This window comes from Protopterus annectens, chromosome 5.part1, assembly GCF_019279795.1.
Source record: "Protopterus annectens isolate FY-2018-M chromosome 5.part1, PAN1.0, whole genome shotgun sequence".
Classification (NCBI taxonomy): Eukaryota; Metazoa; Chordata; order Ceratodontiformes; family Protopteridae; genus Protopterus; species Protopterus annectens.
The window spans coordinates 410,734,745-410,762,351 of NC_056736.1; the positions used below are offsets into that span (position 1 = coordinate 410,734,745).

Consider the following 27,607-nt stretch of genomic DNA (forward strand, 5'->3'; position numbering starts at 1 on the left):
ACAAGAAGGGGCAGATTTTATCCCAAAATTCTGGGACTCCAATTTTATATGGATGATTTGAGAGGAAATTGAACAACTATCACAAATTGTAGCAAAAGTCAGTTTACGTGTGACCTTTAAATGTTGGGTGTTTTTAGATAATGAATGTACCAAGAAATAAACTATTTGTTTTGTGAAAATGATTATTATTGACACTTTGCACAACAGACTAGCCATTACTGAAAAAGGAAGATGCCCCAGGAATTGAGTGGAAACTATATACAATCGTTCTTCAGAACACATGCATCCACATTCATTGATAAATGCAGATAGTCCAAGGGAGACATAGGTGACAGCAAGGTACAAATTGTGCCTGGCACAGCATTTCACCTACAGAAAGACTTGTGGACTATATTATAATTTTAACTTCAGACTGTCCCATGCAATCACTCTGTGTTAATATAAGGTATATGCTTTTAGGTGATACTTCTCTAACAGAATTTATGTTTGCAAAATGACTATTTTACACTACATAATGTTTGTACATAGTTAAGAAAACTATTGAGTTATATAATTTAACATTATAGTTAAGTTACATGTTAGCAATTTTACTCTGCATGACAATAACACCAAATAAGAGGTAACAACCTTATGAGACTGATTGTATGATATATAGCAAAAGTAGTTTGTTAACATGTTTTAATGAATTTCATAACTCTAAATCATTTGTTGGAGTGGTATGCTACAGTTTTAATATTACTGTTGCTTTTACAGTATATGTTGAGTTTGCAAATAAAGGAACACTTTCTCAGAAGATATATAAAGCACTTACTTGGAGTTTTGAGAGTATCTCATTTTTTGTTAAATTCACAAGGTTCATGTCTTCGACTGCAAAGGCAGGGTAAGATATAACAGACAGGAGTCCAGCATCAATCTCTTTTGATGTTGATGCTCTTGGCAGCATGGAGGAAATAATAGACTATAGCAAACAAACAAAAAGCATTACACAAGTGTTAGACTAGATAAAAAAAATCAGAAAACATGACAAATACAAAAAAGATGCTGCAAATGAAAACCACTGCTGTATCTCACCTGGCAATGTTCTACTTCATCTGGAAGAACATGAATCACAGACTTTGGTCCTCCATGGGCACCAAATAGATCTAATTCATCTATGGCGTCAAGGGCAGCCTGAAAAACAATCAAGAGTACTTAGCTAATTATATAGGCCAAAGATTCCAGTGTTTTGATAAGTTCCAATCTAATCATAGTATGTCAGTATTCTATCATTCTTACTGTAACTATGTTGATAATAAATCATTTTTTACTGTTCTCTTCATTTATACTATCAGCTATGCGGCAATAAGTATCGCTCAACATTTCATTTAGGTTCGTTTATAATACCACACACACCCTATGGTACTTACCCCTCAGCATTTCTTATAGGTTCATTTATATTACCACATTCCCTTCTGTAAACACCACTCCGCTTTAATTTAGGTTCATTTATATTATCATGTACTCTATAATAATGAGCACTCAGTTTTCAGTTAGGTTCATTATATTATCAGATGCGTGAATGGGCGTGCCTTCGTTGAAGGCTGGGCGTTGAGCTGGCAACTCAGCACCATGAAAATCTACTGCCAATCATTAGCGGACCGGAGTTCCGCTGTGGCGACCTCTAACTGGGAGAAGCCAAAAGACAATGACAACATATCAGATACAGTATAGTCATTATCACTGAGCATTTTATTTAGGTTCATACCACATATGCTATGGTAATTACCAGTCAATATTTCATTTAGGTTCATGTGTTCTATCTTCTAGCTTACAAACAACTACTGACTGCTGAAACCCCCAATTTCCCATATTTAGTTATATAAATACACACGTGTGTGTGTGTGTCTGTGACACGTGTATATGTAAGGATAGGATCATGACTGTGTCTCAATCATAACTAGCTTAATATGTGTTCAAGACATGCATGCCAAGAAATTCACTTCAAAAGGGAAGCCTGAGTGGTGAATCTTGGCATCTATGTCAAGAGCACATAAGGTTATCGCATGAGACTTTTTTTATAATTCGTTGCAGTAGATGGAGCTTTATTTGTTCCATGTAATACCAGTTACAGAGGAAAAAGACAGAGAAAATGTAGGACTGCAAAGTGTTTTCTGGCTTTGAAAATGTTTTAAAGCACTCAGCCAGAATTGTCAAACAGACAGCAGCAGTATACCTCTCAGCTTCTTTGTTTAAGAATTCTGTGCAAGTAAAAAAAATAACCGGGGAGCAAAGGATGAAAATCAGGGACAGTTTGTAAATATTGCTCTAATTCACTTAAAACATTTACAGAGCAACAGGTATTGCATAAACATGTATTTTCAGAATAATAAGAATGAAACAGAGATGGGCTTGTGGTGTACCAAGTAACAACTGGGCAACCATTATAAACCAGCCCCACCACACACACAAACCCTGCCATGTAGCTTGCTGTTTAATTAGCGTTTACTCACTGAATTATGCATAGATTGGAAGTTAATATTTTTAATACACCCAATATTCCCTTATATTGAACAATGGGGAAAAGCCTTAAAGAATTCAATAGTGCTGATGTTACCTCTTCAAAATATTCCAGAAGATTATTAAAGGAAATTCTTCTCTGAACAAACTTATGGTGTTTCACAAGTAATAGAAGCAAATCTTTTATGGCATTTTAGATGAGCCCCATTATGGCTCTCCCCATGATATTCTATTGCAATCTGGTAAGGCTGATGGGTTTAAACTATTTGGTTCTGATGTGCTCACCACATTTTGTGAACTAGTATCCCTATAAACTGTTGCCATAGAACACAGGCACACATATTAATATTTTAACAAACTGATAGCAGTCTAGTTCAATTTCCTTGATTCTTTATATAAAACTACCAGATATGGGGTGTGTTCCAATGGAACTTGAGTTCTTAATTGTATCTGTGAGCAACAGTTACCATATCTGTAGTTATATAAGGGATATATGCCCTGGTCTTTGTTTATTCACTCTTTTTATGCCTGTGTTATCAACCTGTGTGATCACCTCATTGTTTATTAATAATATGGTGTATTCTCATTCAGTTTCCTTATGCAATTAGAGTACCTTACTGTTGTTTTCAGCCTTTGAAATCAAGCTGAGCACATGGTGAGAGATGGGAGATTTCGCAAATAAACAATTTCCGTACTTTAATCTTGGCTTGTTTTTATAGCTAGGGTAATATGTAAAAGCTAAGTAGTACTACTTTTTAATGTTACTTATTGAATTACTTTTGTGATTCTACCAAATGCCTTTTTCATTTACCTGCACACTTATGTCTTACTGGTATATTTTCATGAATTCAGAAGATAATAGTATGACTGACAGCATCCTGAGATTTATTTTATTTATTTAGTGGCATTTGTTTACTGGGAAAGTCTACTGGGCCAAGAAGAACCCATTTTTAGTGGAGGACGGGGGAGAAAAGCTCCACAAAAAACAGAATAAAATTACATAATAGTGGAACAGATTGTAGTAACAAGAAGCATAGTTATAACAGGCAGTATAAATACTAAAAAAATACATTATGCAAATATGGATGGTACAGAGAGATAACATACAAGCACAAGGCATTGAGGTAAATCAAAGGTACATGTTCTAGTACATTCTAAAGTGAGTATATACTCTAGAGTACACTCAGTTATGAGTGTAGACATTGAGTAATACAGGAAGAATTAGAATAACTGTCTAAAGGTAAATGTATTAATAGTAGGGAGAGATTGACTCTGAAGAAGTAATAGGAGTCAAGGTTCTGGAGGATGGAAGTAGAAAAAAAAAGGTGATATGATGTAAGGAAGAGGCGTCAAGTCTTAGGAAGATGGAAGTTAAAGCATCTATGGTGCCAGATGGTGGAGAGATGCTGCTTCAGAGCGGTTTTGAAGGAGGAAATGTTACTGGTAGTCCTAATAGCTAGTGGGGATGCATTCCATAGTTTGGCGATACAGAAGGAGTAGAGCATTTGACCTGCTGTGAGTTTAGATTTGTCACCTTGCAGGAGATGTTTGTCTTCAGATCTGCGTGATCTATTTGGGTGGTAGTGAGTTAGGATTGGAGATTGGGCTTGGCAGTCTGATGGCCTGTAAATAATTTTATGTGCTATTGTTAATTGCAGGTAAGCTGGGTGATGTGGGAGTTCGAGCCAATTGAGTGATCGTACGGAAGAGCAGTGATGAGATGAATATTTGGCATTGGCTGCAAATTTGACAATTTTATTGTAACAGGACTCTAGTTTATTTTTAGGGACAGCTGGATGTTGATGAGGAGTGGGGCAGCACATAGGAGGGAAGGCAGGAGGAAAGTATGGACAAGAGCTTGTTTGGTAGAGCTATTAAGAATATATTTATGTTTATAGAGGGATCCTAGTTTTTTGTGCGTCTTTTTGATAGAGGTTTGGATATGGAGATCAAAAGTAAGGTTTTCATCTAAGATGACCCCCAGTACCTTTGTATTCGGTACTACTTTTATAATGGTCTTGTTTTGAGAGTATAAGATGCATTCTGTCTTATTTATGGAGATACATTATTGGGGGGTGAATAACAGCAGTTTGTTTTTTGGGGGGTTTAGAGAAAGGTAGTTGTCATCCATGCTTCGGTGGAGGTGAAAGCATTTTGGGTAGTATGCAGAAGCTTGGGAATGGACTTAGCAGAGCAAACAATGGTAGAGTCATCTGCATATTAAACTACTGCACCATTGAGATTGGAGTGGAAGTCGCTGATGAAAATACTGAAGAGTAGAGGACCTAATATAGAACCTTAGGGGACACCTGTGGATGTCTCAAGGAAAGGAGAGAAAGAGTATTCCCATTTAGTAGATTGTTGTCTATTGTTTAGGTAGCTGGTAAACCAATCTTGGGTTAAGGGGGAGATACCCAGATTAGAGAGTTTTGTGAGTAGCAGGGGATGGGAGATAGTATCAAAGGCTTGAAAGAGTGAAGATACGATTTTGCCAGTATCTCAAGTTCAAATGACTATATCCAACAAAGACATAAGAGCTGTAGCTGTGCTATGGCTTGGGCTAAAACCATGCTGAGTGGAGAAAAGAAGCATATTTTGAAGTAGATAGCTGAGAAGTTGATTATGGATGTATTTCTCTAAGATTTTAGAAAGAGGGGAAAGAATAGCAATAGGTCTAAAGTTTGAAATATTTGTGTCCTTGCCACCTTTGTGGAGGGGTAGAATGTAAGATTTTTTTCATATAGTAGGTATGTAGGCCTCCCGGATAGATCTGTTGAGTACGCATACAGGATAGGCAATGGCTTTTCCAAACATCTGAAGGTGTTCTTGGGGTAGGTTTGTCTGGAGCTTTAGAGCATGGCTTCAGTTTGATAAGCAGTTTTTTGATAACAGCGGTCGGTATAGGAGAGAAGGAAAAGGTAGGTGGGGGAGATAGTAATATTTTGTGAGGTGTGCTTAGGTGGACAGGTGTTACTGTTACCACTGGTTTGGGGAAAGGTCGGTGGGAGGCTTGATATTGTATTAATGAAGTGAGTGTTGAAGAGGGAGGCTATTTCACTAGGTGTTTTGTCTGGATGTGGACGGGGGGGTTTAGTAGAGATGAAATAGAGTTCCAAATTTTGGGGGGGGGTTTGTTTATAATTCTTTGGCAGCCCAAGATAGTGTGCTTTTTTGTCATTGTTGACTAGACGTTTTGCTTGACTGCAAAGCTGCCTGAATTGTAGGTGATCAGAGGGATTTTTGCTTATATGCCATTTTTTCCAAGCTTTGTCTCTATCAGCCATGATTTGTTTGGTAGATCTAGTGAGTCATACAGCATGATTAGTTTTTACTCTTTTGTCTTACTGGAGCGAAATTATTTAGGATGTCCAGAAAAACGGAGTTAAAGAATTCAACAGCTTCATCAAGGGGAACGACTTTTAGTACATTCCAGTTTATTTTTGTTATTTTCATTTGGGGTTGTAGGGATGAAATTAAATAAATTTCTTGTAAATTTATACTGGTGCTGACATGGTGTTGGGGTATTTTTGCATAGTATATAGGCTGGTAGGTGGTCAATGATGCTGCAGAAAAAGTACTTGCTGCTAAGACTTTGGTTGGGTTGGAGACAAATATCCAGTGAGGTACTGAGCCACCATCTGTGTTTTTGTTGGGTCTGGTTATATCTATAATTAGTTGAGTGAAGTTAAAGAGATTGATATTAAGTTGAGGAGGTTGATTTGAGATATCTAGCCAGTTTATGTTTACATCGCCAAGGATAATTGTTATATTGTTTGATATCCAGTCAAGAATGTCATCTAGCAGGGAAATATTGCCTTGTGGAATGTATATAGTTGTGAGGTAGAGATTCTTGGAATTATTCAATCTTAGGAATGATATTAGTATGTCTGCTGTGGAAAATTGTGGAATTGGGTTGGAGTAAGGTACTATAGTATACTATATCATCATCTTTCCCACTCCTCCTCTACCTCTCCTCCCATTAATAATTCCATCCTCTTCTTCTTCTTTTCCAATCCTCATCTACCAACCTTATCCACGTATCTAAAGTTCCTCTTCATTACCCCTCCCCAATCTAAGAATGTCCTCCAACATCCTCTATACTATCAGAGTCCCTCTCTCTCTTCTCATACTTCTTATTCCCTTGTATCACGCTACTTCTTACTCTTCCAATTCTCCCCCATTCACACTTCTTTCTCAAATAATCCCTTGCACTCACCTTCCCCCACTTCTATCTACTCACTTCCACTCCATATCCTCCTCTCTCATTCCACCTAACCTTCTCCACCTATTCCAACCCAAACTTTTCCTCTTCACATCTAAAACCTTCTCTCAAACTACTGCTACTCCCCAACTACTTCCTACTATGCAAACCTATAAGACTAAAAGTTCTCTCCTGTAATGTCTTAGCCTTATCCGGAGATATCCATCCCAACCCCGGACCCTGCCTCTTTCCCAATAACTCCCTCCTCCTTCCCCCTTCTTCTCCTACAGCAAATAACCCTAGTCCCCTTCCCCCTACTTCCCTTACTATAAATAATCCTTTTCCCCCTTCCACTCCTTCTGCTCTCTCTGCTAACACTCAAATTCTTCAGTATGAATGCCCAGAGCCTAAACAACAAAGTTCACCAACTATAAGCCTGGATTAACCATAACCAACCTGACATTTTAGCCATCTCTGAAACTTGGCTAAGACCTCATATTGCTGACTCTGAAATCTTACCTCCCGGTTTCCACATCCTTAGAAGTGACCGATTAAATAAAAAAGGTAGAGGTTCTGCTGTAATCTACTCTAACCTACTCTCCTTAATCCCCCTTCAAATCCCAACCCCACACTTTAAAAATACTGAAATTACAGCAAGCCTCCTTTGACTAAATAAACATAAGAACATCTGCATAGTTTCCTTGTATATCTCCCCAGGCGACAACATCTCTACCCTCGAAAACATTCTTCATTGGGCCTCTTATGAAATAAGATATGAAACCTAAATTCTTGGTGACGTTAACATAGATTGGAATAAAATTAACACACCTTCTCCCTCCCTGTCCATTAACCTCTACAACTTCTCCCAAGTAATCCACTCAACAACTCGTCCTAACAAAAACCATCCCCCTGGTTCCATCATTGACTGGATCTTAAGTCTTTCACCCACACAAAATAACTCTTTCTGGCACTGTCCCCGACTCCTTCAGTGACCATCTCCCTGCCTTTATTCACCGCTCAGCCAACTCCATTCAATATCAACACCACTACATTCAAACACGTAACCTTAGCAACTTCAACCCCACAATCTTCTCAAATATTCTTAAACAAATAAACTGGCAAATTCTAAACTCTCTCCCCCTTGACAACGCCATTGAACATTTTAACTCTGTCTTCCTAAATACTCTCAACTCCCTAGCCCCTCTAAGAAACAAACATGTCAAAGCCAATCCTGCTCCTTGGCTGTCCAGTGAAACAAAACAAAGCATGCACCTCAGGGACAAATCCTGGAAGCTTTACCAGAAAAATAAAACTTCTTCTACCTTACTTCAGTATACCCAACTCCGCAACCAAGTAAAGAAATTAATCTCTTCAGACAAAAAAACTTTTATAATAAACTACAAACCAACAATATGAAAAACCCAAAACAATTCTGGAAATCAGTCAATTCCCTTCTGCATCCAGGGTCCAGGAATAACCCCTGCCCTGACCCTAGTTTATCTGACTTGGAGCGGTGCTCTCACTTCAACACTTTTACTGAATCCATAGCCAAGCTCACAAAAACTTTCCCTAAAAACAATTCTCCCAACTCTCCCTGCACTTTATCCAACAACACTAACAACTGCCCTCAACTTCCAGATCAAACCAGTTTCAACCATTTTTATAAAAAGGCTCTTATCTAAACTAAAGCCTTGCTCCAATGCCCCTGACAATATACCCTCCTCCTTCCTTAAATGTGCTGCAGAAGGCATAGCTCTCCCTATCAGTATCCTCATTAACAGATCCTTAAAAGAGTCTTATTTACCCAAACTCTGGCACTCAGCCTACATCCTACCTCTTCACAAAGGTGGCAAAAACACCAACATTTCCAATTTCCGTCCAATCGCCCTTCTATCCCCTATATCTAAAATATTGGGAAAATGTGTTCACCACCAACTTATGCCTTTCCTAATCCAGAACCACCTTCTAACACCCACCCAACATGGCTTTTGCCCTGGCCACAGCACTATAACTGCCTTAATATCCTTCCTAGAAACAATCAATCAAGCTCGAGATTCTAGTATCCACACTACTGCTAGATCTATCTAAAGCTTTCAACACCATCTCCCATAAACACCTTCTCTCTCATCTCGCCAACCTCAATCTCTCCCCTACTTCTCTAGCCTGGTTCTCCAGTTACCTATCGGACAGATCCCAAGCCATCAGATGGAAGAACTCTACCTCCTTCTTCTTGCCAACACCAACCAGCGTTCCCCAGGGATCCATCCTAGGACCCTTACTTTTCAACATCTTTATTAATAACCTCCACACTGCCATCCCCGATACAACAGTCATCCAATACGCTGATGACTCTACCTTAGTCTGTGCCGCCTCTAACCTATCTGAACTACTAACCAAAACCCAAATCACATTTTCCACTATAGAGAACTGGATGCAACAAAACCATCTCTCCCTCAACTCTAACAAATCTAAAATACTACTCTTCCCTCCTACAAGGGCTTTCTCCTTTGACAAAAATGTTTTCCTAGTCCTAAGCCAAACCAACACTGCTATTGAAGTTGTCCCCTCCACAAAACTTCTTGGCATTACTATAGACGAAAACCTTAAATTTGACATCCACATACAACTAAACATAAAGAAAACCCACCAAAAGTTAGGTATGCACTACCGGAACAACCGCTTTCTTACCAACTCCTCTAGACATACCTTGGCAACTACCTACCTTCTACCTACACTACTCTACGGCGCCCCTCTCTTAACTAATCTGTCTTCTTCTATCATCTCTAAACTTGAAACTTGCTATAATAAGGTCTCTAAATTTGCCACTAATTCCAAAACCTCAACTCACCACTACCTTTCCCTACAATCTCTAAACTGGCTAGAACTATCTAACCACCTAGACTATCTCCAACTAACCACAGCTTACAAATTAATATTCTACCCTGAAAAATGCCCAGCCATAACAAACGTCCTTCCTCCATACATCCCGAATAGATCTCTGAGAGCCGAACACCAAAACTTCGTCTCCATCTACAAACCAAAACGTCCCGCTTGCCAACTACTTCTCTCCTTCTCACTAGGTAAGAAATGGAACTCTTCCCCCTTCTCTCAGGAATATACCAAACATAGAATCATTCAAGACCCAACTATTCCTATACCTATCATCCAAACGGAAATTCTTCTGCTTCCACCCTACATAAATTCTACTGAATGCCCCCATTGACTATTCTACATTGCTTGCGTTTACTTCTACTCTCCTAAAATAGACTCAGCAGTCTTTCTCTGACTAATGAATTTCTTCCTTAACACTACAAACTGTAAATACTGTATATATCAATACCGCAATGCAAAAAAAAAAAAATGTTCCTAGTTTTACAGATATTTGTATCATTGTTTTGAATTGATATTCTAGTAATGGGTGTTCTCTATTATCTATTAGCTGTGTTGTTTGATTTACATCTTATGCATCTGCATTTCTGAATGTATGAATTCTATTCTTGTATTTTACTTTAACATAATGTAACCTTCATTGTATTTGTATTGCTTACGGAGCTTTTCTCCCCGGGCCTCCACTGAAAACGGGCACTTTTAGGCCCAGTGGACTTCCCCAGTAATCAAACTGAAAATAAATAAAATAATAAAATAGTGTAGGTACTAGGGTAGATTATAGCAATACCTCCTCCTCTTTTATGTGGTCTGTCAGTCCTAAGACAATTGTAGCCTGGAGGAAGGAATTCAGTGTCTTTTATGTATGGTTTCAATGACAACAAGGACATTATCCCAGCCTGTTTTTGTAGGTATATCAATTACTGCATCATAACTACCACGGGTAAAGTTTAATAAGAGTGACTTATTTATGAATGAGTTTAAATAGCTCAAGCATCACAGATAGAAAAGGCCCTGATTACAATCCAAGTAAACTGAATTTTGTTAGCAGCTCAGATGCTTGAGCAAGCTGACAGAGAGGATAGGTGTGCCCGTCCAGGGTGGAAGAGCCAGAGTCAGCTGTGTACTGTAGCAGTCATTCAGAAGGCAGAAGAAAGTGGAGCACATGACCTGGGGATTAGCATGTGGTTCATCAAGTAACAACTGGGCAATTGCCTTTGCTTAACAAGCACATCACTTGCATGAGGGGAAGGAATAGTGGTCCATAAGGAGATGCCGGTCTGACATCCCCCCATCCAGGTGTGGGGGTAAGCTAATAAAAAAAAAGTGTCCTGATAGTTAAGACACTGGTGATGACAGACAAAGCCTTTGTGGCTACCTGAACAACAGCCCATCCAAATGGTTTCACCCTAGGGGTTCTGGGTAACAGTCCATCCAAATGGTTTTCACCCTAGGGGTTCTGGGTAACAGTCCATCCAAATGGTTTTCACCCTAGGGGTTCTGGGTAACAGTCCATCCAAATGGTTTTCACCCTAGGGGTTCTGGGTAACAGTCCATCCAAATGGTTTTCACCCTAGGGGTTCTGGGTAACAGTCCATCCAAATGGTTTTCACCCTAGGGGTTCTGGGTTGATTCTCATCACTAGAGAACAAATTGAATCTGATAGGGAAAGGCTCAGTGGTAATCGGACATGGGGACTAAAAGCACCCAGAAAAATAAAATGTTTGAATGTGTTTTATTCTGCTTTTGGGTTAATGATGGTGGTATTATGATCTAGGCATAACCATGGATGGGAATGGAAAGAGCTGTATTTAATCAGTAAGTCATCAATTTCTTGTTCACGATCAGTATTCTATTCTGGCCAACAAATGGAAAATAACAGCTTTAAGTAGACAAACCTAAAAGCTCTTGCTGCTCATCAAGAGTATGTAATAGTGCTCACATCCTAAATTAAGCAAGGCTTTACATAAAACTGGTGCATTTCCCCATCCAGTCATCAAGACCAACCTTAAATGCGCACAAAGTAGTACTTTGCTTAACCTTATAGCACAGTTTGGGATTATGTTGTAAGTCATCAGTAAAAACAAAATGAAACCTCCAGCAAAGCTAGAACTTCCACTGAGTGAACTCCCATTCCTCTTGTATCAGAGGCACATGAGACATATGCAAATGTTCCTTATGAACATCAGGTGTTTCAGCTAATTGGCGATTCTGAATGCCCATGACTTGTTTCGTCATTTTAATGGACAATTTCAGGCCAATAAAGCCAAACCCCACTAGCTGTGGATATGCATATTTCAGCCTTGTTATGACCTCATCAGCACAAGAAGAGTGTCTGACTAAGCATTAGAAACACAGGGCTGCTATACCCAACTGATGTCCATCATTAGGGTCACTGCAAAAATATCCCAAACAACATGAGTGAGGTCACTAAAAAACCAATCAGTAAAAACAAAATGAAAACTCCAGCAAAGCTAGAACTTCCACTGAATGACCTCCCGAGGCACATGGGATATATGCAGATGATCCTTATGAACATCAGGTGTTTTAGCTAATTAGCGATTCTGAATGCCCATGACTTGTTTCGTCATTTTAATGGACAATTTCAGGCCAATAAAGCCAAACCCCACTTAAAATGACGAAACAAGTCATGGGCATTCAGAATCACCAATTAGCTGAAACATCTGATGTTCATAAGGATCATTTGCACACATCCTGTGTGCCTCTGATACAAGAGGTTTGGGAGGTCACTCAGAGGAAGTTTTAGCTTTGCTGGAGTTTTCATTTTGTTTTTACTGATTTGTTTTTTTTTTAGTGACCTTCTCACTCACTGTTTTAATATGTTGTAAGTTAGGAACTTGTACTTCCAGCAATCTCTTGTTTACTTGCTGGTCTAAATTTAGATCCCTACGTTTATAGAGCCAATAGTTTTGCAAAGAAACATGAGGTTAAACAGGATTAGTTTTTTCAAGTCTCAAAATGAGACGCAGCTCACCACATGCAGTCCATAGGCTATTGAGTACAAGATAGGTTGTGGTAATCTATCAGAATAGCTGAAGGATTTAAGGACCTTAATACTTTGGGTTAAACTCATTTCCAGAGCCTCTTAGAAATAAGAGGATTGAGTCTCAGAAAAAATCATGCCACTCATCCACCTCGGGCATAACTACCATAAAGAGTCACCAAGAGCAAAAACACTCCAAGTCTACCACCTTGAACCACAGCAGCAATAAAAATGATTTTCTGGCAGATGACTCCATTGTCAGGCTCACTGACTTATCACTCATAAGGTTGGCTATGCAGAGGGTTACACTGAGTTCATTCAGTCACCAGGATAGCTGACATTACAAGGTACCTAAGGACCCTAACACTTGACAAATACAGCTATGCTATGGGAGTGGTGCATATGGAGGTATACAGCTCGAGACTTAGAACCCTGAGGAATATTCAGAAATATTACAAATACAGGTAAGACACCAGTCCTAATCAGACTTCTTCCTTCATCTTAAAAGATGTCTAGATACAAAGAAAAGAAGAGTATATTCATCTCCACAGAAGACTTATGCTTCTGAAATGGGTTTATTCATCATTGTTTTCAAAGTCTAATTGCCTAAGTCCTGGTAAAGTTGCATCCATAAAACTACGTCAGCAAGGAGGCATCCACAAGCTGACATGATCTGATTAGCATGCCAGTGGCATGGTCAGCATGGGATGTGTAGAGAAGCAGTTATTAAGGAGTGTATATGCCATATTTCCATTTCTCATTAATGCAAAGTGTGATATTTTCTTGTTGAGGAAGAGATATACTCAAGCAGTGGATGTTAGTAAAAAATGACATTAAAATGTGGTTAGTGTGAAAACATTCTATGATACAAATGCCTTTTGCTAAAGCAGTTATGACTATTATGACTATTACCTATGTTTTTATAACTGCATTAATGTCATAAATGCTCTTTGTCATAGAGGTGAACAAATTGTGTCATATTTTACAAAACACACACAATCTTGCCACTGACACTTGCCATCCAACACAAACTGTTAATATGATCATAGGCAGTTACTAGGCTATTGTCTCTGAGGTCCTTATAAGCCTAGTCAACAGTTTAGCCCATGTTTAGACAAGTTAGCACCTGATGTCCATAGCAACCAGCAGTAGCAGGTGGGATACCAAGGATGCATGTTTTGTTTCCCAACAAGTTAACCAGGTTCTGCTTAAAAAGGGGTAAAGAGGTGCTCTGCTTGACATGGAGAGAGAGCCTATTCCACAGATGGGGGAATCTCTGGGACACAAATCTGTCCCGCCAATAAGTCCTATTGATGTCACAGACCAGGTCGAGGCCAGGCATGCGGGTTACTTGGATGGAGCCTAACTTGCGGATATGCAGCAGCCCCATCAAGGCGGGGTGCAAGATTGTCTTGTATGCCAGACAGAGGTCACCACTGAGTAGTCTGTATGAAACTGAGTAGAGGGATAGGGCTTTTAGCTTATCTGTGTATGGTAGATTTTGAGGCCCTGGATTCTCCTTATGAGGAACCTCTGTGGTCTCTCCAGCCGCTGCATGTGCTTTGCAAGGTACATGCCAAACGGGAGTTGTACTCATTAATGGGCCTTATAATGGAAGAATACAGGGATGTTATGACCTCCTTGTCCCTGGATGAGATACCCTTACTTATGAGGTGGGCCATGTAGAAAGCTTTCCATACAATGGAAGAAACATGGTGGTCAAAAGTCAAGGTGCTATCAACCTAGGCACCCAAATCCCTCTTGAATGATTGCATGCTTAGGACATTGTTATTAATGTGATAATTTCTGGGGACATCACTCTCCCCAAAGGGGATGATGATGTATTTTTTGGTATATTGTTTTAAAATATTGTGAAATTACTATATGCATAATTTGCACAGATTTGGCAGTATCACAAAACAGCAGTATGCTATCCCCTCTTGGCATGCAGCTTGAGAAAGCTCTTGAACAGGTGAATAGTTCCCTCATGAATATCTTGTATCTATGTTGTCTTGTTTGGCCATAACATTAGTATTTTTTTGCAAACAAAATGCATTTTCTCTTTCATAAATCTGAAATATAAAATCAGTATAAGCAGATGGACCTTGGATACTAACACCAATGTATAAACCATTGTCTACCATATAGACAGCAAATTTTGCATTTTTTGTTACTGACTCCATTTATCAGATATTCTCTCTCTCTCTCCTTCCCCTTTATGCACCATGTGGTACATCAGGCAATGAGCACCTTTCAACACTTGTTTCTGTAGCAGTTACTGATTTTACAGGCTCAGGTTGCTAGCCCAAGACCCACCCCTCCTCAGAGAGTGCACTTTGTCAGATATTAAAACTCTAAAAGTGTGCTTTCAGTAGAGAATTAAAGAGAAAAAACTTTCAGAATTCAAGGAGTTTCCTGTTTTAGATCATCTCTAGAAGCAAAGGTGTTATTGCTGTTCAGTGCAAAATGAGTTAAAAAGCTGGTGACTTTCCAGATGGATCTAGTGTCAGCATGGGATGAGATGCTCAACAGGCCAGCTTGCTTTGCAAAGGATGGCCTCCACCTCTCATTTCAGAACTTTCTCATACGAGCTAAACCTTTTGTTGCCCCATTGCCTTTTTTTACGCAGACTCCAGTTGATGATAATTTCACCATAACTAACATAGCAGTCGCAAAACTAGATTGCATTTAGCTGTCTCTCCCTAATACCAGAAATCTAAACAATAAATCACCTGAGTGTTACATACTCTTGCATTTAGAAAACATCCATGTCAGTAAAGTGTAAGGACAGCACTCCCTCTATACATGGCTTTTGCACTTTTCATACGTTCAGGCCCAATGACAGCTATGGTGGCGTCTCCATATTTGTCAGTGAACACATTACCTGTAGACCAATCCCTATGGACTCTCAGACTGAATTAACTGAACTACAGATCACTCTACCTAGGATTAATTATCGACTAGTATCTTATTATAGAATACCATCTTTGCACTCTGATGAGCATGTAAGATTCCTAGTGTTCTAAATGGTCTCCCTATTAGCAAAAATTCCTATATTTTGTGTAACTAACTACCCTTCAATAAACTGGGACACCTATACCTCCAATGTAATATATGCCCAAAAATTCCTACACTTAATTTATAAAACTTTCATTGAGCATCTGGTAAATAAACATATTTGAAGGTGCGGTATTCTTGACCGGATTCTTACAAATATGATTATTTGCACTAGTCCTCAGGCATCTGATCTCCAGTGAAGCCTGACCATTAACTTTTGACCTGCTTTAAACTTCTAAATGTTCCTACAACAAACCTCACTGAATTTAAGGTCCGCAGTTATGCCAACCTCATCCAGCTATGTGACAAAATAGCAAAATGCATTTATGACAACCTCCCCAGACCTTAATACAGCAGCAAGCTTCACAAAAGAACTCTACACCCACTTAGAAAAATGCATAGCGGTAGCAGTCCCTACTAGAACCAAGAATAATGAGAAATTCAGAAACAAAACACCCTGGTGGTCTATTATAAAAAAATATACAACAAAAGAAACTCCTTCAATTATTTAGTAAATCTAAATCCTATCTTCTCAAGGATAATATCAAAAGCATTATAAAAAGGGAAGAATACTATCAGATCCACATGATCTACTAAAGGAGCCCACGAACTTTCCCAGACTCTGAAGCCAAAGATGATAAATCATTCTTTTAGCCATGTTAGAAAAGTAAAAAAGAAATACCTTACATTGTGCAGAATGTATTTATAATGGAACCCCCTATTCTGACCCACATTACATTCCCAATATCCTTGTGAACAAATTTAGTGCCATCTTCATCCATAAGATGACTGTTCAAAGCACTGAATTATCTGAATCATTGACCTTTCAAATTATCTACAAAGTTCATTTACTAAAAGTGCTAAGACCAAAAATACTCTCTCCCTAAATGGATAATATACCTGGTTGCTTAATTGTGTTAAACAACTCTTGCAGAAACATTCCTCAAACTGTTTAACTTAATTTTAGCTGCTGGTTTTGTCTCTGATGCATGGCATGGAGCACAACAGTAATGATGTCCCTCAGTATTCTTGCTAGACTTGCCCCCCCCCATCAGTATGGTTTTGTGAAGGGTGGATCCTGTCTAATTACCATGTTAAATTGCTTTGAAAGGGTTACAGATGGTGGCCATGAAGTACATGAGATGTATCTTGACCTGGTTAAAGCCTTTATTACCATTCTCCATGCTGGCACCATACATAAGCTGAATGCTTTAAAAATTGACTCATATCTGGTAAGATGAATAGCAAAGTGACAGAAAAACAGAACCCAGGCAGTGTGAGTTGCAGGTGCCTCAAGAGAAAGTATGAAAATGACCAGCAGTGTCCCTCAGGGTTTAGGACTTGGATCTGTCCTTTTTGATATTTATTTCTCAGATCTCCAAGCAGAGAGCCAATACCTTTGGCTAACAAAGTTTACATTTTATTGTAAACTGGAGGTTAAGTCACCCTATAACACCCAAACCTAAAACCTTCAGAATGAAGTAAACATAAGTAAATTGCTGGTGCACTAAAATCGGCTCAATCTAAATGCAAAAAAGTGTGGTATCATTGCTTTTGCTAGACAGTCTCTCCTCTCATCATACTGTTTGCACAACACAGAGACCATAGGATCATAGATGCAAACTGAAAATACAGTCAGGGACCCAAGTACTTTAGTTGATAGCTCCCTCTCTTTTGACAATTATGTAACAACAGATGTCAGGAAATCCTTTCATTTAGCCATTATTCTCAGTATTGCTCAGGTCAGTTATTGTGTACAATGTCCCCTATAAGATGTATCTCACTAAAATAGCAAATAATTAGAAAGACCTCAAAGGTTCCTAATCAAAAAGATCACAGGACTAATGTCCCTGAGCTACCAAGACAGTCCAGAAGCTCCAGCCTTTTATTCAGTGTCTTACATTCTTTGAAGGGCAAATAACTGTCTTGCTTACCTTGTCACTAAAAACCTGATGTGCTGATCCCCTGTTTTTTCACAAGACCACTATCTCATCAAATACCAGAATCAGGGTTCTAACTGTTCACCAACAGATAAATAATGCACAATGGAAGGCCATATTTATAATCATGTGCCTTCTAAACCTCTGGAATAAACTTCCCCTGCATGTTAAGCAGTGCAACTCACTATCTTTCCTTAAAGATAAATCAGATGACTAGGTTGTTGTCGACAAATTTACTCCAGGATTGATCAGTATGGCTCTCCTAGAGAAAGGACATGTTCTTTGAGGGGGGATACTGGCAAGGCAAGAATGGTCATAAGATTCAGGGGCCTTGGAATGTCTAAGAATCTAATGGGGTGTTTCCATTTGAGCAATATGCTTAGATTTGTACATACCAAAGAACGCATTGTATTTGAAGCTTTGTTGAATAAGGGAAGAGTACAGTGGTATGATGATATCTTTGGATCTTGAAGATAATCTCTTGGAAATTAGCTTTTTCAAATAGAAGCATTTTCTGACTATGGTGGAAACATGAGGACTTAATAAGAGAAAGCTGTCCATATAAGTATTGTCTGTGTTATTCATGTCCATATAAATATCAAGCCTATTATGACTGTATCTGTATTAAGAGGAGTACCTCTCGTAGCAGATGTGGTGGGATCAGCTTTTTTGCCAAATGCTGCTGCTGTGCTACATTCATTCATAATTAGTTTGAGGACATCTTCAATACACCAGGTACATACAAATTACCGCTGTTGCTGGAGCAGTTTATTATCAGTGGATCAGCTGATAACAGTCTCCAGTTTGCAATTATTATCACACTTGGTCAACCACACTACAGGGATATTGACATGGATGTTTGTAAAATAAATGCCAAACAGGACAGGCCTCTGCACGTACCCCTGTGGTACCTTATTTGTTACAATTTTATGTTCAGGCAGTTTTATACCATTTGTTCCAAACTGTTTCAATTAACATAGCTGATAAGCAATAGGGTAGATTACCTGACATTGAGCAGTTTACTCAGTTAGTGTTTTGTAGTTAAAATTTCCCGTGATTGTTAATACTTGCACTGATTTTTACAACCTAGAATATAATAAAGAAATAGTCATACTGAGTAGAAGACAAAGAAAAAAGTCTACAGTACTTTCTTCCATTTAATACTGTTGAAATGTGCTGTTATATTAATGTATAAACAATTTCTAATCCTGAGTTGTTTTCTTGAATTCTGGATTTTAGATGTTAAGTAACTGAAAAACACTCACAAAAATAACTTAATACAAAAAACAACAATGGAAACCAGAACTTGAAAAGATGACTTTAATAACAGTCCACCACTAAGTACTTTCATACCCTTCAAATATGGAAAGGAGACATATGCGAGTAAAGTTGCTTCAAAAGTTGACTGTACAAATGGTTTCAAAATATTTAATTTTAATGAAATTGAGATTAATGGTGGACATTACTCTACTCAATAAATGGTTTACTTTTGTGCCTAGTTACTAAACAGACATTGCAAAGGTGTTAATTCAACTGAAACTTTATACCAGGCAGTTAAATTTAAGAATACACTTTGGAAACAATAATATTACAATTTCAGATGTAGGTGGCTGATTTTGAGAGCATTGTGAAGAACAGTTTAGGGCCGTTTGTTCACAGAAAAAAAGACTTGGACAATTTTAACAGTTCATGAAAGAATTGTTTTAAAAGAGCTTTTTGTACTAAAAATATTAGGGTTATGAAAGATGTTAAGGGTGGAGGAGTGGTAATTATGGATTATGTTGATTATTCTTGTAAAATATTCAACATCTTGACTGATTTCCACAAAAGAATTAATCATCTACACTAAAATTGATTATATGCTACACAGCATCACGATTCTGGTTTTGCACATTTTAAGGACTGATAGGCCTTATGTATCCCTTCGATATTTGGGATACCCAAAGTACACAAAAATAAGGACGACCCTCCTTTAAGGCTGATAGTGGCTGCAAAGGGTTAAAAATAGAAATCCTAGCAGGCTACATCATTTTAAGCATTTGTAATCAGGTTATGGGCATGTTCTTACATGACATGATTCCTGGCATTTATTGTAGGTATTTAATATGCTAGAATTTAATGATGACCTTTTATTTTGTACACTAGACTTATGTTAATTTGTTCTCTATTATTCCTCCTAGGTAAGGTCTTGAGTACTTTTTGCGTGTTTTAAGTCATGAACAAGCTTTTGATAATAAAAACATTATTGTATTATATGAGTTTTTTGTCTTTTTTGAAGGTGAATTCTTCCATCATGTTTCAGGGGTGGCCATGCGTGCTCCATGTGCCCCCCCCCCATGCCAAGTTTGGTATTAGTTGAGTGAGAGAAAGATATGCTTCCCCTCTGATTTTTTTTTTAATTTGGCTTTCACTTATTTTAGATTAATGCACAATATATTAAATTAGTGGAAAGGAGGTACTGAATCATTTTTAAGTTTTATTGATTATTTTAGTAATACTACAACATTAAGGTTTACTTATTGTTATGATTTTTGAGAAGATCAATTATTTTAATATGACTATAAGGAAGGGCCTCCTTGAGAAAAGGTTTGTCACCCTTACTTTCAAAAAAGGATTATAGTAAAGGGACAAATGGTATGGCTGTCAAGGCTTATTAGTGGATATTAACTTTAATAGTGAGTTAGAAGAGATAAAGGGTGAAATCATTATAGGCAGTAATACAAGGTTTTGCCCCATTTTAGGTGGAACAATGTTCTAGAACAAAGAAATGGGAGTAATCTTGAGAAAATTGATGTAAAATGAGGTGCAGTGAGTATCTCTTATAATAGAGCTGCAAATGAATGTGTTAAAATTCTTACAAGGATTTGGATTTGACCTTTACCCAAGAGTTGAAGTATAAGTTGGGAAATTCACCACATTTTACAGTAAAGGAATGAATATTAAGTCTTATAGTGATTGGGCCAACAAAAACAGGGTGGTGTGCATGGGCAAGAATGTTAAAGTGTGGTAGGTGCAAATATTTCAAGTATATTAATGATGGGCCTTATGTATTTGTTCAGGGATATGACAAAATCATAGGTTACCCCGGTATATGTAATTGTGATACCACTGGAGTTGTACATTGCCACATGGATTATGTGTCCTGCCTTCTACGTAGGTAAAACAAATAGAGTTAAAGATAAGATAAAGTAATATTTATATGAAATGTGTGTGTATGTAAATCATATTTACATTTTCTTAAAAGGTATATATGTGAACCGTTTCCACACCTAACATATCTGTTTTCCTCAAATTAAATTGTATGATCCCTACCTTCAAGCTTAATGAATTTGTTAACTATGCATGATATTGAATGCATTTATGAGCAACTATTCTACATAATATTATCTTTAATATTAACTATCAGTTGTATTTAAATTGTATAATGCATCTTGGAGCTTTTCTCCCCGGGCCTCCACTGAAAATGGATCAATTCGGCCCAGTGGACTTCCCCAGGAATCAAACTGCAAATAAATAAAATGAAGAAGAGAGAGACAAATGCACTGTATAAGCACTCTATGTGTAAGGAATAAAAAAATATCTTTTTTCATTATTGATAAAGTCAGAATACAAGAGGAGGAGACAGTGACAATTTGTTAGAATTTAAGGAATTGACTTGGCAGCTGCGGCTTAGTGCAAGTTGCAAACCAGATTTAAATGATTATATTTCTATCTTTAGCACATTGAATTTAAGGGCGAAACAATTATGAGGTAACATGAGAAATTAAATTTGTCTGATGGGAGGTTTCAAAGTGTTTGAATTTTATAATTAGGACAGTTGTATCTTTTAATGTTTTTCATTTATTATTTAATGTTATGTATCTTTGACTATATTGTGTGGTTTGACCTTTAACAGTGGTTACTTTGATTATCAAATTAACTGAATTAAGTTTCTGATTGGTGCAAGAGCAGTTTAAATATGATTGTTTTACCATGGTTTGCATCTTTGATGAAGTCTCTGAATTTTGAAGAGGATGAAAGCGCTTAGTGGTTGATTGTAATTAAAGAAGTTCCAGTTTTCATTGCCGTTTTTTGTTCTTAAAGAAATCTCTGCAATACCACCATCTATCCTACTGGACCTGATAAAATGGATCTTTTACACTAAGTTTCTTTAACTGTGCAAATGTCAACATCCTTCAAGAATAAGAAACTCCTAAATTGCTAATTTTAATGCTGAGAATTCTGGCATTTAGCAAAGCTAATCCTGTATATTTTCCAATTGACATGTACAGCAGTACTGGATGTTATGGTGATGTTTCGCAGTAAGGCTTTCCACTACATCTGCATAAATGTTGTATTTTTTGTCTGGTTCAGCATTTTAGCCAATGTGTTGATTTTTTTAAATTATTTTTTGATATGTGAATTTTCATTTTGAGTTTTATACTTTTATGGTATTTTGTTTTTGTGTCTTAGGTGGGTAGGGGGTTAAATTATTCTGCTATCTTATATTTACACATGAATCCACATGCAGTGCAATAAGATATGGTTTAAGAGTATACAGAAATAAAGCCACTCATCTAAGAAGTTATGTCCTCTAGTGTAAAATATGGTTATCTGTTTCCTGGAATGACAACCTAAAATGAATAAAACAAGTTATGAAAGAGTTCAGTGTTATTACGTGCACAGAGGAATGAATCACATCTGACATTTTATAAAGCTGCTTATGAAACTAATAGACCAGCCAGTCATTATCAATTTCCAGTACTCAGCAGAACTAATAAAACAACAATCTTACTGAAAAGAAAATCTGTTTCAAATCTAACTAACAACTCAGCCAGTAGGGAAGAAATGCAATAATATCTCTGTTCATTTCTAAGGAGCATCAGTGGAACAACAATAAAATATATGAGAAGCTTAACAGCAAAAGTGAATTTATTCTTATTTAAAAACAGTGGGAAAGCCACTGCTAACAGATGAGAAATACTCCCCCATAAAAGTGACTGCCCTAAACCAGGAAAGGAAGCTTGAGTAATGAGAAGGATGTTATAGAATCACATGCAGCTCTTGCCGCAAAAACACTGAAAAATGTGTTGAAATCTAACCACATAGAATACCACTGAAAAATCATGACAAAATCAATCCAAATTTTGTCAGTCATTATGCAGGGAACAAGCCCCCTGTACCACCACCACACCCCCTGATAATTAGATGTACCAACTCTGAGGTTGCACAACACTGGGGAAGGAGCATAAACCATTCCCAAGTATAACTTTAACTTGCCATTGTTCCGTGTTTAGATATTTTTCATATTAGGGACCAGGTTCATTAACAGCTACACTAACTGTACACTAAGTGTGTACCACTCTGAGTAAATAGACAACACAAGCACAACTCCTACCTTCTTCCTCCTAACTTTAGTTTTCATACTGATTTTCTTGCAACCTTAAATATTGAGGGGGATTCATAAAGGTTATCACAATGTGTAGACTATGTCTTCACTAAGTCTAATCTTTCTGAGTGAACAGACAGCACAAAAATGTGGTAGGGAAGTTCTTGAATACAGATCATGTACACTTAGTGTAGATGTTACTGAATCCAGCTCTAGGTCTCTTTAGCTTTAGATATTTTTGCTATCAATCATACAGGATTTAGATAATTTTATGTATAGCCAGATCATTGATGGTACCAGGAATCAAAATAGCTAGGTACATCTCTGCTTGCACTATAATAACTTGACATATACCTTTTAAACTTATGTTTACAAATGAAGTTTATAACAAATTACACAACTGCATTTTGAGGTAGGCAGTTAAGAGACTGAAACCACAAGGCTGAAATAAATGAAGGTAATCAAACTAATGCTAACAACTGATGAGCTCATAAAATGTGCAAAAACAGACATATAGCAGAAACTAAAACAGGAATTTAACAAAGATAATAGATTACAGATTATATTGAAAATGAACTATGATCCAGATACTTATATTTATATAGACAAAAAAGAATGGTATCTGCAAGCTGTGATGACCCACCACTGAAGCAGTAATCAAGGAGCCTCAATCCTCACCACTGGCAACAGTGCAGGATGTACACTGAGAGGATGACAGGTACACATGCAGTATTTCCAGATGCAGGTTGCTGCATAAGTGCAATTTCCCTTAAGAGCACACAGAGACCACAGTCAGTCTGAGACTGGTTTCTCCCTCTTTCTCCAGATCCCCAATAAGACTCTCCACTGGCACAACTATAGAGTTGAGATCACAACTGAGTGGCCAAGCCAAGACCTCCAGAGCCCTCTCTGACCAGCCACTGCTTCATGTCCCTGCCCAAGTAGCTGACACACACACACCTGGGAAAGGGTGGCACAGATTTACTAGCTATGTCCCTGTTTGCCTAGACTATAAGGTAGTTATCACTGCCACCAGCTAGCTCCTTTATCAGCTACTTTAAGACCCTTAACAAAGGGTGTCCAAACTTACTGTGTAATGATACTATCAATACAAATGGCAGTTGACCAAGAGTGAGGCTATCAGTGGCCTACACAGTGTCACCAAATAAATATGCAAGTAATCTCAGAACTTAAATATCTCTACACAGATCATCCAGAATGAAAGGTTTAAATATGTTTAATAAGTAATAAAAGAACAAAACAATATTGAATATATATTACAGTGACCTCAGTGTTCACAATCACAGGAAATACTTAAAACATTGCAGGACAGTCTCAAATAAATAAATAAAAATATCTAAGCTAAGCTTTGCTATGCTCTTGACTATAGCTAAGAGAATTACTAAACCCTAGTTAACTTACTTACAGAACAATGTAGATATGTGGTGAATGGGTCTTCTTGTCGGGTCCAAGACTGAATACAGAATGCTGAGGCTCTCTAAGAGACTTCTTAAATTAATATCTCAAATGTTACTGCTGGGATAGCTTGCAGAATGATAATTTCTTGCCATCTGACTCTATTCCAGGTAGAAACTCCCACTGCTGGAAGCTAGCAGTATTTAACATCTACCTGTGAAAATACGCAGATCTCAGATCTTTGGCAAATGCTGTAAGTAATAAAATACTTCCAAGACAATACAGAAAGCTTAGAAGCATGACCATACTCACTGCAGAGACTCCATCAAGGACTAAATCAAATCCAAAGAGGTATAATAATAATAAATAATAATAAGGTGCTGCGGTAGCGTTGTCGCCTCATAGCAAGACATTGTCTCGTTCAATTCTCAGCTAGAGCGTCTTCTGTGTGGAGGCATACATGAATGGGGCATGCCTTCATTGAAGGTTGTGCATCAGGGCTGGTAACCCGGTATGTAAAAATCCACTACCAATCATTAGCGGACCAGAGTTCTGCTGTGGCAACCCCTGACCGGGAAAAGCCGAAAGACACAATAACAACAAGAAAGAAACCATTTAAATTCTGGATAAATGTTTTCATTTTATTAAATACAGAAAGCTTCTCAGCATAGACATTGTGTCTATAGCTGCCATGAATTAATTTAATTTCAGGTATTTTTCTGAAGTTTTGCTGGACTGAAGTTAACATCCTGTGTTCCAGTTTCCACTGTTAAAATATATATATTTAAACAGTTACAATAGTACATGTACATTTCTGTTCTAGTCCAGTAGGGCACACTGTGTTTACATTTTAAACACTCTGCAAAAACCTTTTCAACACACACTTCTGTACCAGTTCGATATACACATGACATACAGTACTAACACAGTTGCAACACAAGCATCCTACACAAATAATGTTGATATTCACAAATGACATGTAACCACTTACCTGTTTATTTAGCACTTTCAAACAAAGTCTTCAGTATTCTTTTGAAGACTTTTGGCCAGAAGTGCTAAATGAACAGATAATTCTTCACTGTGTGGTTGCTTTTGTGTGTTTTTGGTTTGGAAAATCTAAAATCAATTCCAACACTCCAGCATGGGTGAGACAACCTTGGTTTCTATCTCCCACCCCTCCTCACCCATAGCACTTTAGTCACTAGTCAAACAAGAATCATGTATGATAGTCAGGGCTCCATCTCTTTATGCCAAGAATCTGCCTAAAACTTCATATTATCAGATGACACACTGACCAAAAAATAAGATCTTTCTTTCTCATAATAATCTACAGTATTTGGACCTGACCTACACATACGGAGCTTCTGAGTCTGACATTGTCTTCCTTTCACTACCTGAGGCAAGTCAGTCATCTGGGCTTAGTTCTTAATATTCTGCCATTTTGAATTACAAAGTTCTTTTACTTCCAGACAGTAATGTATGTTGTTTCACTGTATTTCTTTCTTCATTTCTAAATTAATTATTTTTATTTATTCTTTTATGTTATTTAATCATGTGTACTGAGGTAGAACATAGTTCCTTCTGTATCAGTTTCAGGCTCAGTCCACCAGATGCAGATGTGTTTTATTGATGAGGCATGATTAATGGCTAAGGTTTCACTGACACAGTAATATGATGGTTATTAACAATATGACAAGCTGTCATTCCTGGCGAATTGGAATGTCAGACACAATCTAATGTTCTACTGCATCCAAGAGATTTGTTATATACCCTAATGTGGTGTTATTTTTACTTAAGGGAATGGGGGAGATGCGCGGGGTTTTCCCCTACCTCAATGTTAGCTTTTTTATTTACATTGTCAATTTTATATAAGCTACCTTTCATTCCATGACAGACAAATGCTGTGAGTACAAAGAAGTCATCACAACTTTAAATAATAGTTTAATATCAAGTATTACTTCACTTCTCTAACAGTACAAAAATAGTTCTTACTTTGGCCATTCCCACGGAGCTTGCATTCAGTTCTGCAATACCCTGATTTGTCTTGTCCCCACGTTCCCACATTCCATAGTCCTGAAGTAAATTAAGAGAGAGGTCATGTCAGAGATTGAATTTTATGCTGTAAAACAAGTGGTTTATTGTATGACATAACTCACAGAAACATAAACAACATTCCTTTATAATCTTAATCACCATGTCAAGTACTGAAGTTTACATGGCAAAACAAGTGTTTTATGGCACATGACAAAAATTCAAAGAAACATAAAATGACGCCTTTTCCTAAGCTTGATGCTATAACAGTCTGGGATTTCTCAGTTGAAATAGGTAATCCAAGCATTGCAGGGTTCTTTTTTGGCATGCATATTTGGATTTCCTGAAGTTATGTTTTCATGATGACTTGCACACTACCAATAAATGCAGGGAACAATTACAAACTGCTGGTGCACCTACCAAATCACATGTAGCAGGTGGCATAAAAGTTAACGGCTACTTGTAGTTGCTATAGCTGTTTGAGTCAGTTAAAACATAGCTGACATTCACTACACTTCAATACAATTCTCATTTTGAGTAGCAAGCTAGCCTGCTATTTCTTTAATTATCAAGTTTTATATAAGCATAACTCAACAGACTCTAGTTTAAGATTCTCATAAAATGAAAACATACCACCTTCACCTCATGTGAAAGGACAGAATTACTGAAGGTACTGGTCATCAATGCAAACATTCACAAGGATATGCAGTTACAGATGGTGTTGTACGGCACTTTGCAGCAGGCTGCAAAGCTGAAATGCTGTAGTATGCATGCACAGATGGGAAAAAATATGCGTTAACATAATGGTACAGACAGAAGCTGAAAACAAGGTGTTCACTGATCGAGGATATATTGTAATTGCAGTTCAGCATCACATTTGCACCTCTTGTCTGTTGCGGTACAATGTCAACACGTATTTTGTAATTTTATTTTTACAGTGCCGTGGACTTTTCTTGCTGGGCCCCTGCTGAAAAATGGGCTTTACTCTCAGACAGATTACCCCAGTTTACAAATAGAATAAATAAATAAATAAATAAATAAGACTGATAGCAGACCTGTGGGACATAGGTGATACCTGTATGATTGCCATTTACTACAGGACTCAAGCTGGCTACCGTTCCATGCAGTTTTGCCCATGATAGCTCACAACCACCTGGGGTACAGTCAGATGTACTTATGGGGACCACCCTACTTGTATATTTTAAATG

At 37.7% G+C, this 27,607-nt stretch overlaps 1 protein-coding gene across 4 annotated transcripts in view; it reads right to left on the reverse strand.

Moving 5' to 3' along the window:
• Positions 1-27,607, reverse strand: part of PHKA2 (phosphorylase kinase regulatory subunit alpha 2) — a 1,461,438-nt gene that overhangs the window by 1,026,499 nt on the left and 407,332 nt on the right. For all 4 annotated transcript variants that reach the window (XM_044073068.1, XM_044073067.1, XM_044073065.1 and 1 more), the window contains exons 8-10: positions 26,361-26,441; positions 1,072-1,170; positions 812-958 (exon numbers count right to left, since the gene is read on the reverse strand). In XM_044073068.1, the coding sequence (XP_043929003.1) occupies positions 812-958; positions 1,072-1,170; positions 26,361-26,441 (327 nt within the window). The remainder of the gene's footprint in view (positions 1-811; positions 959-1,071; positions 1,171-26,360; positions 26,442-27,607) is intronic.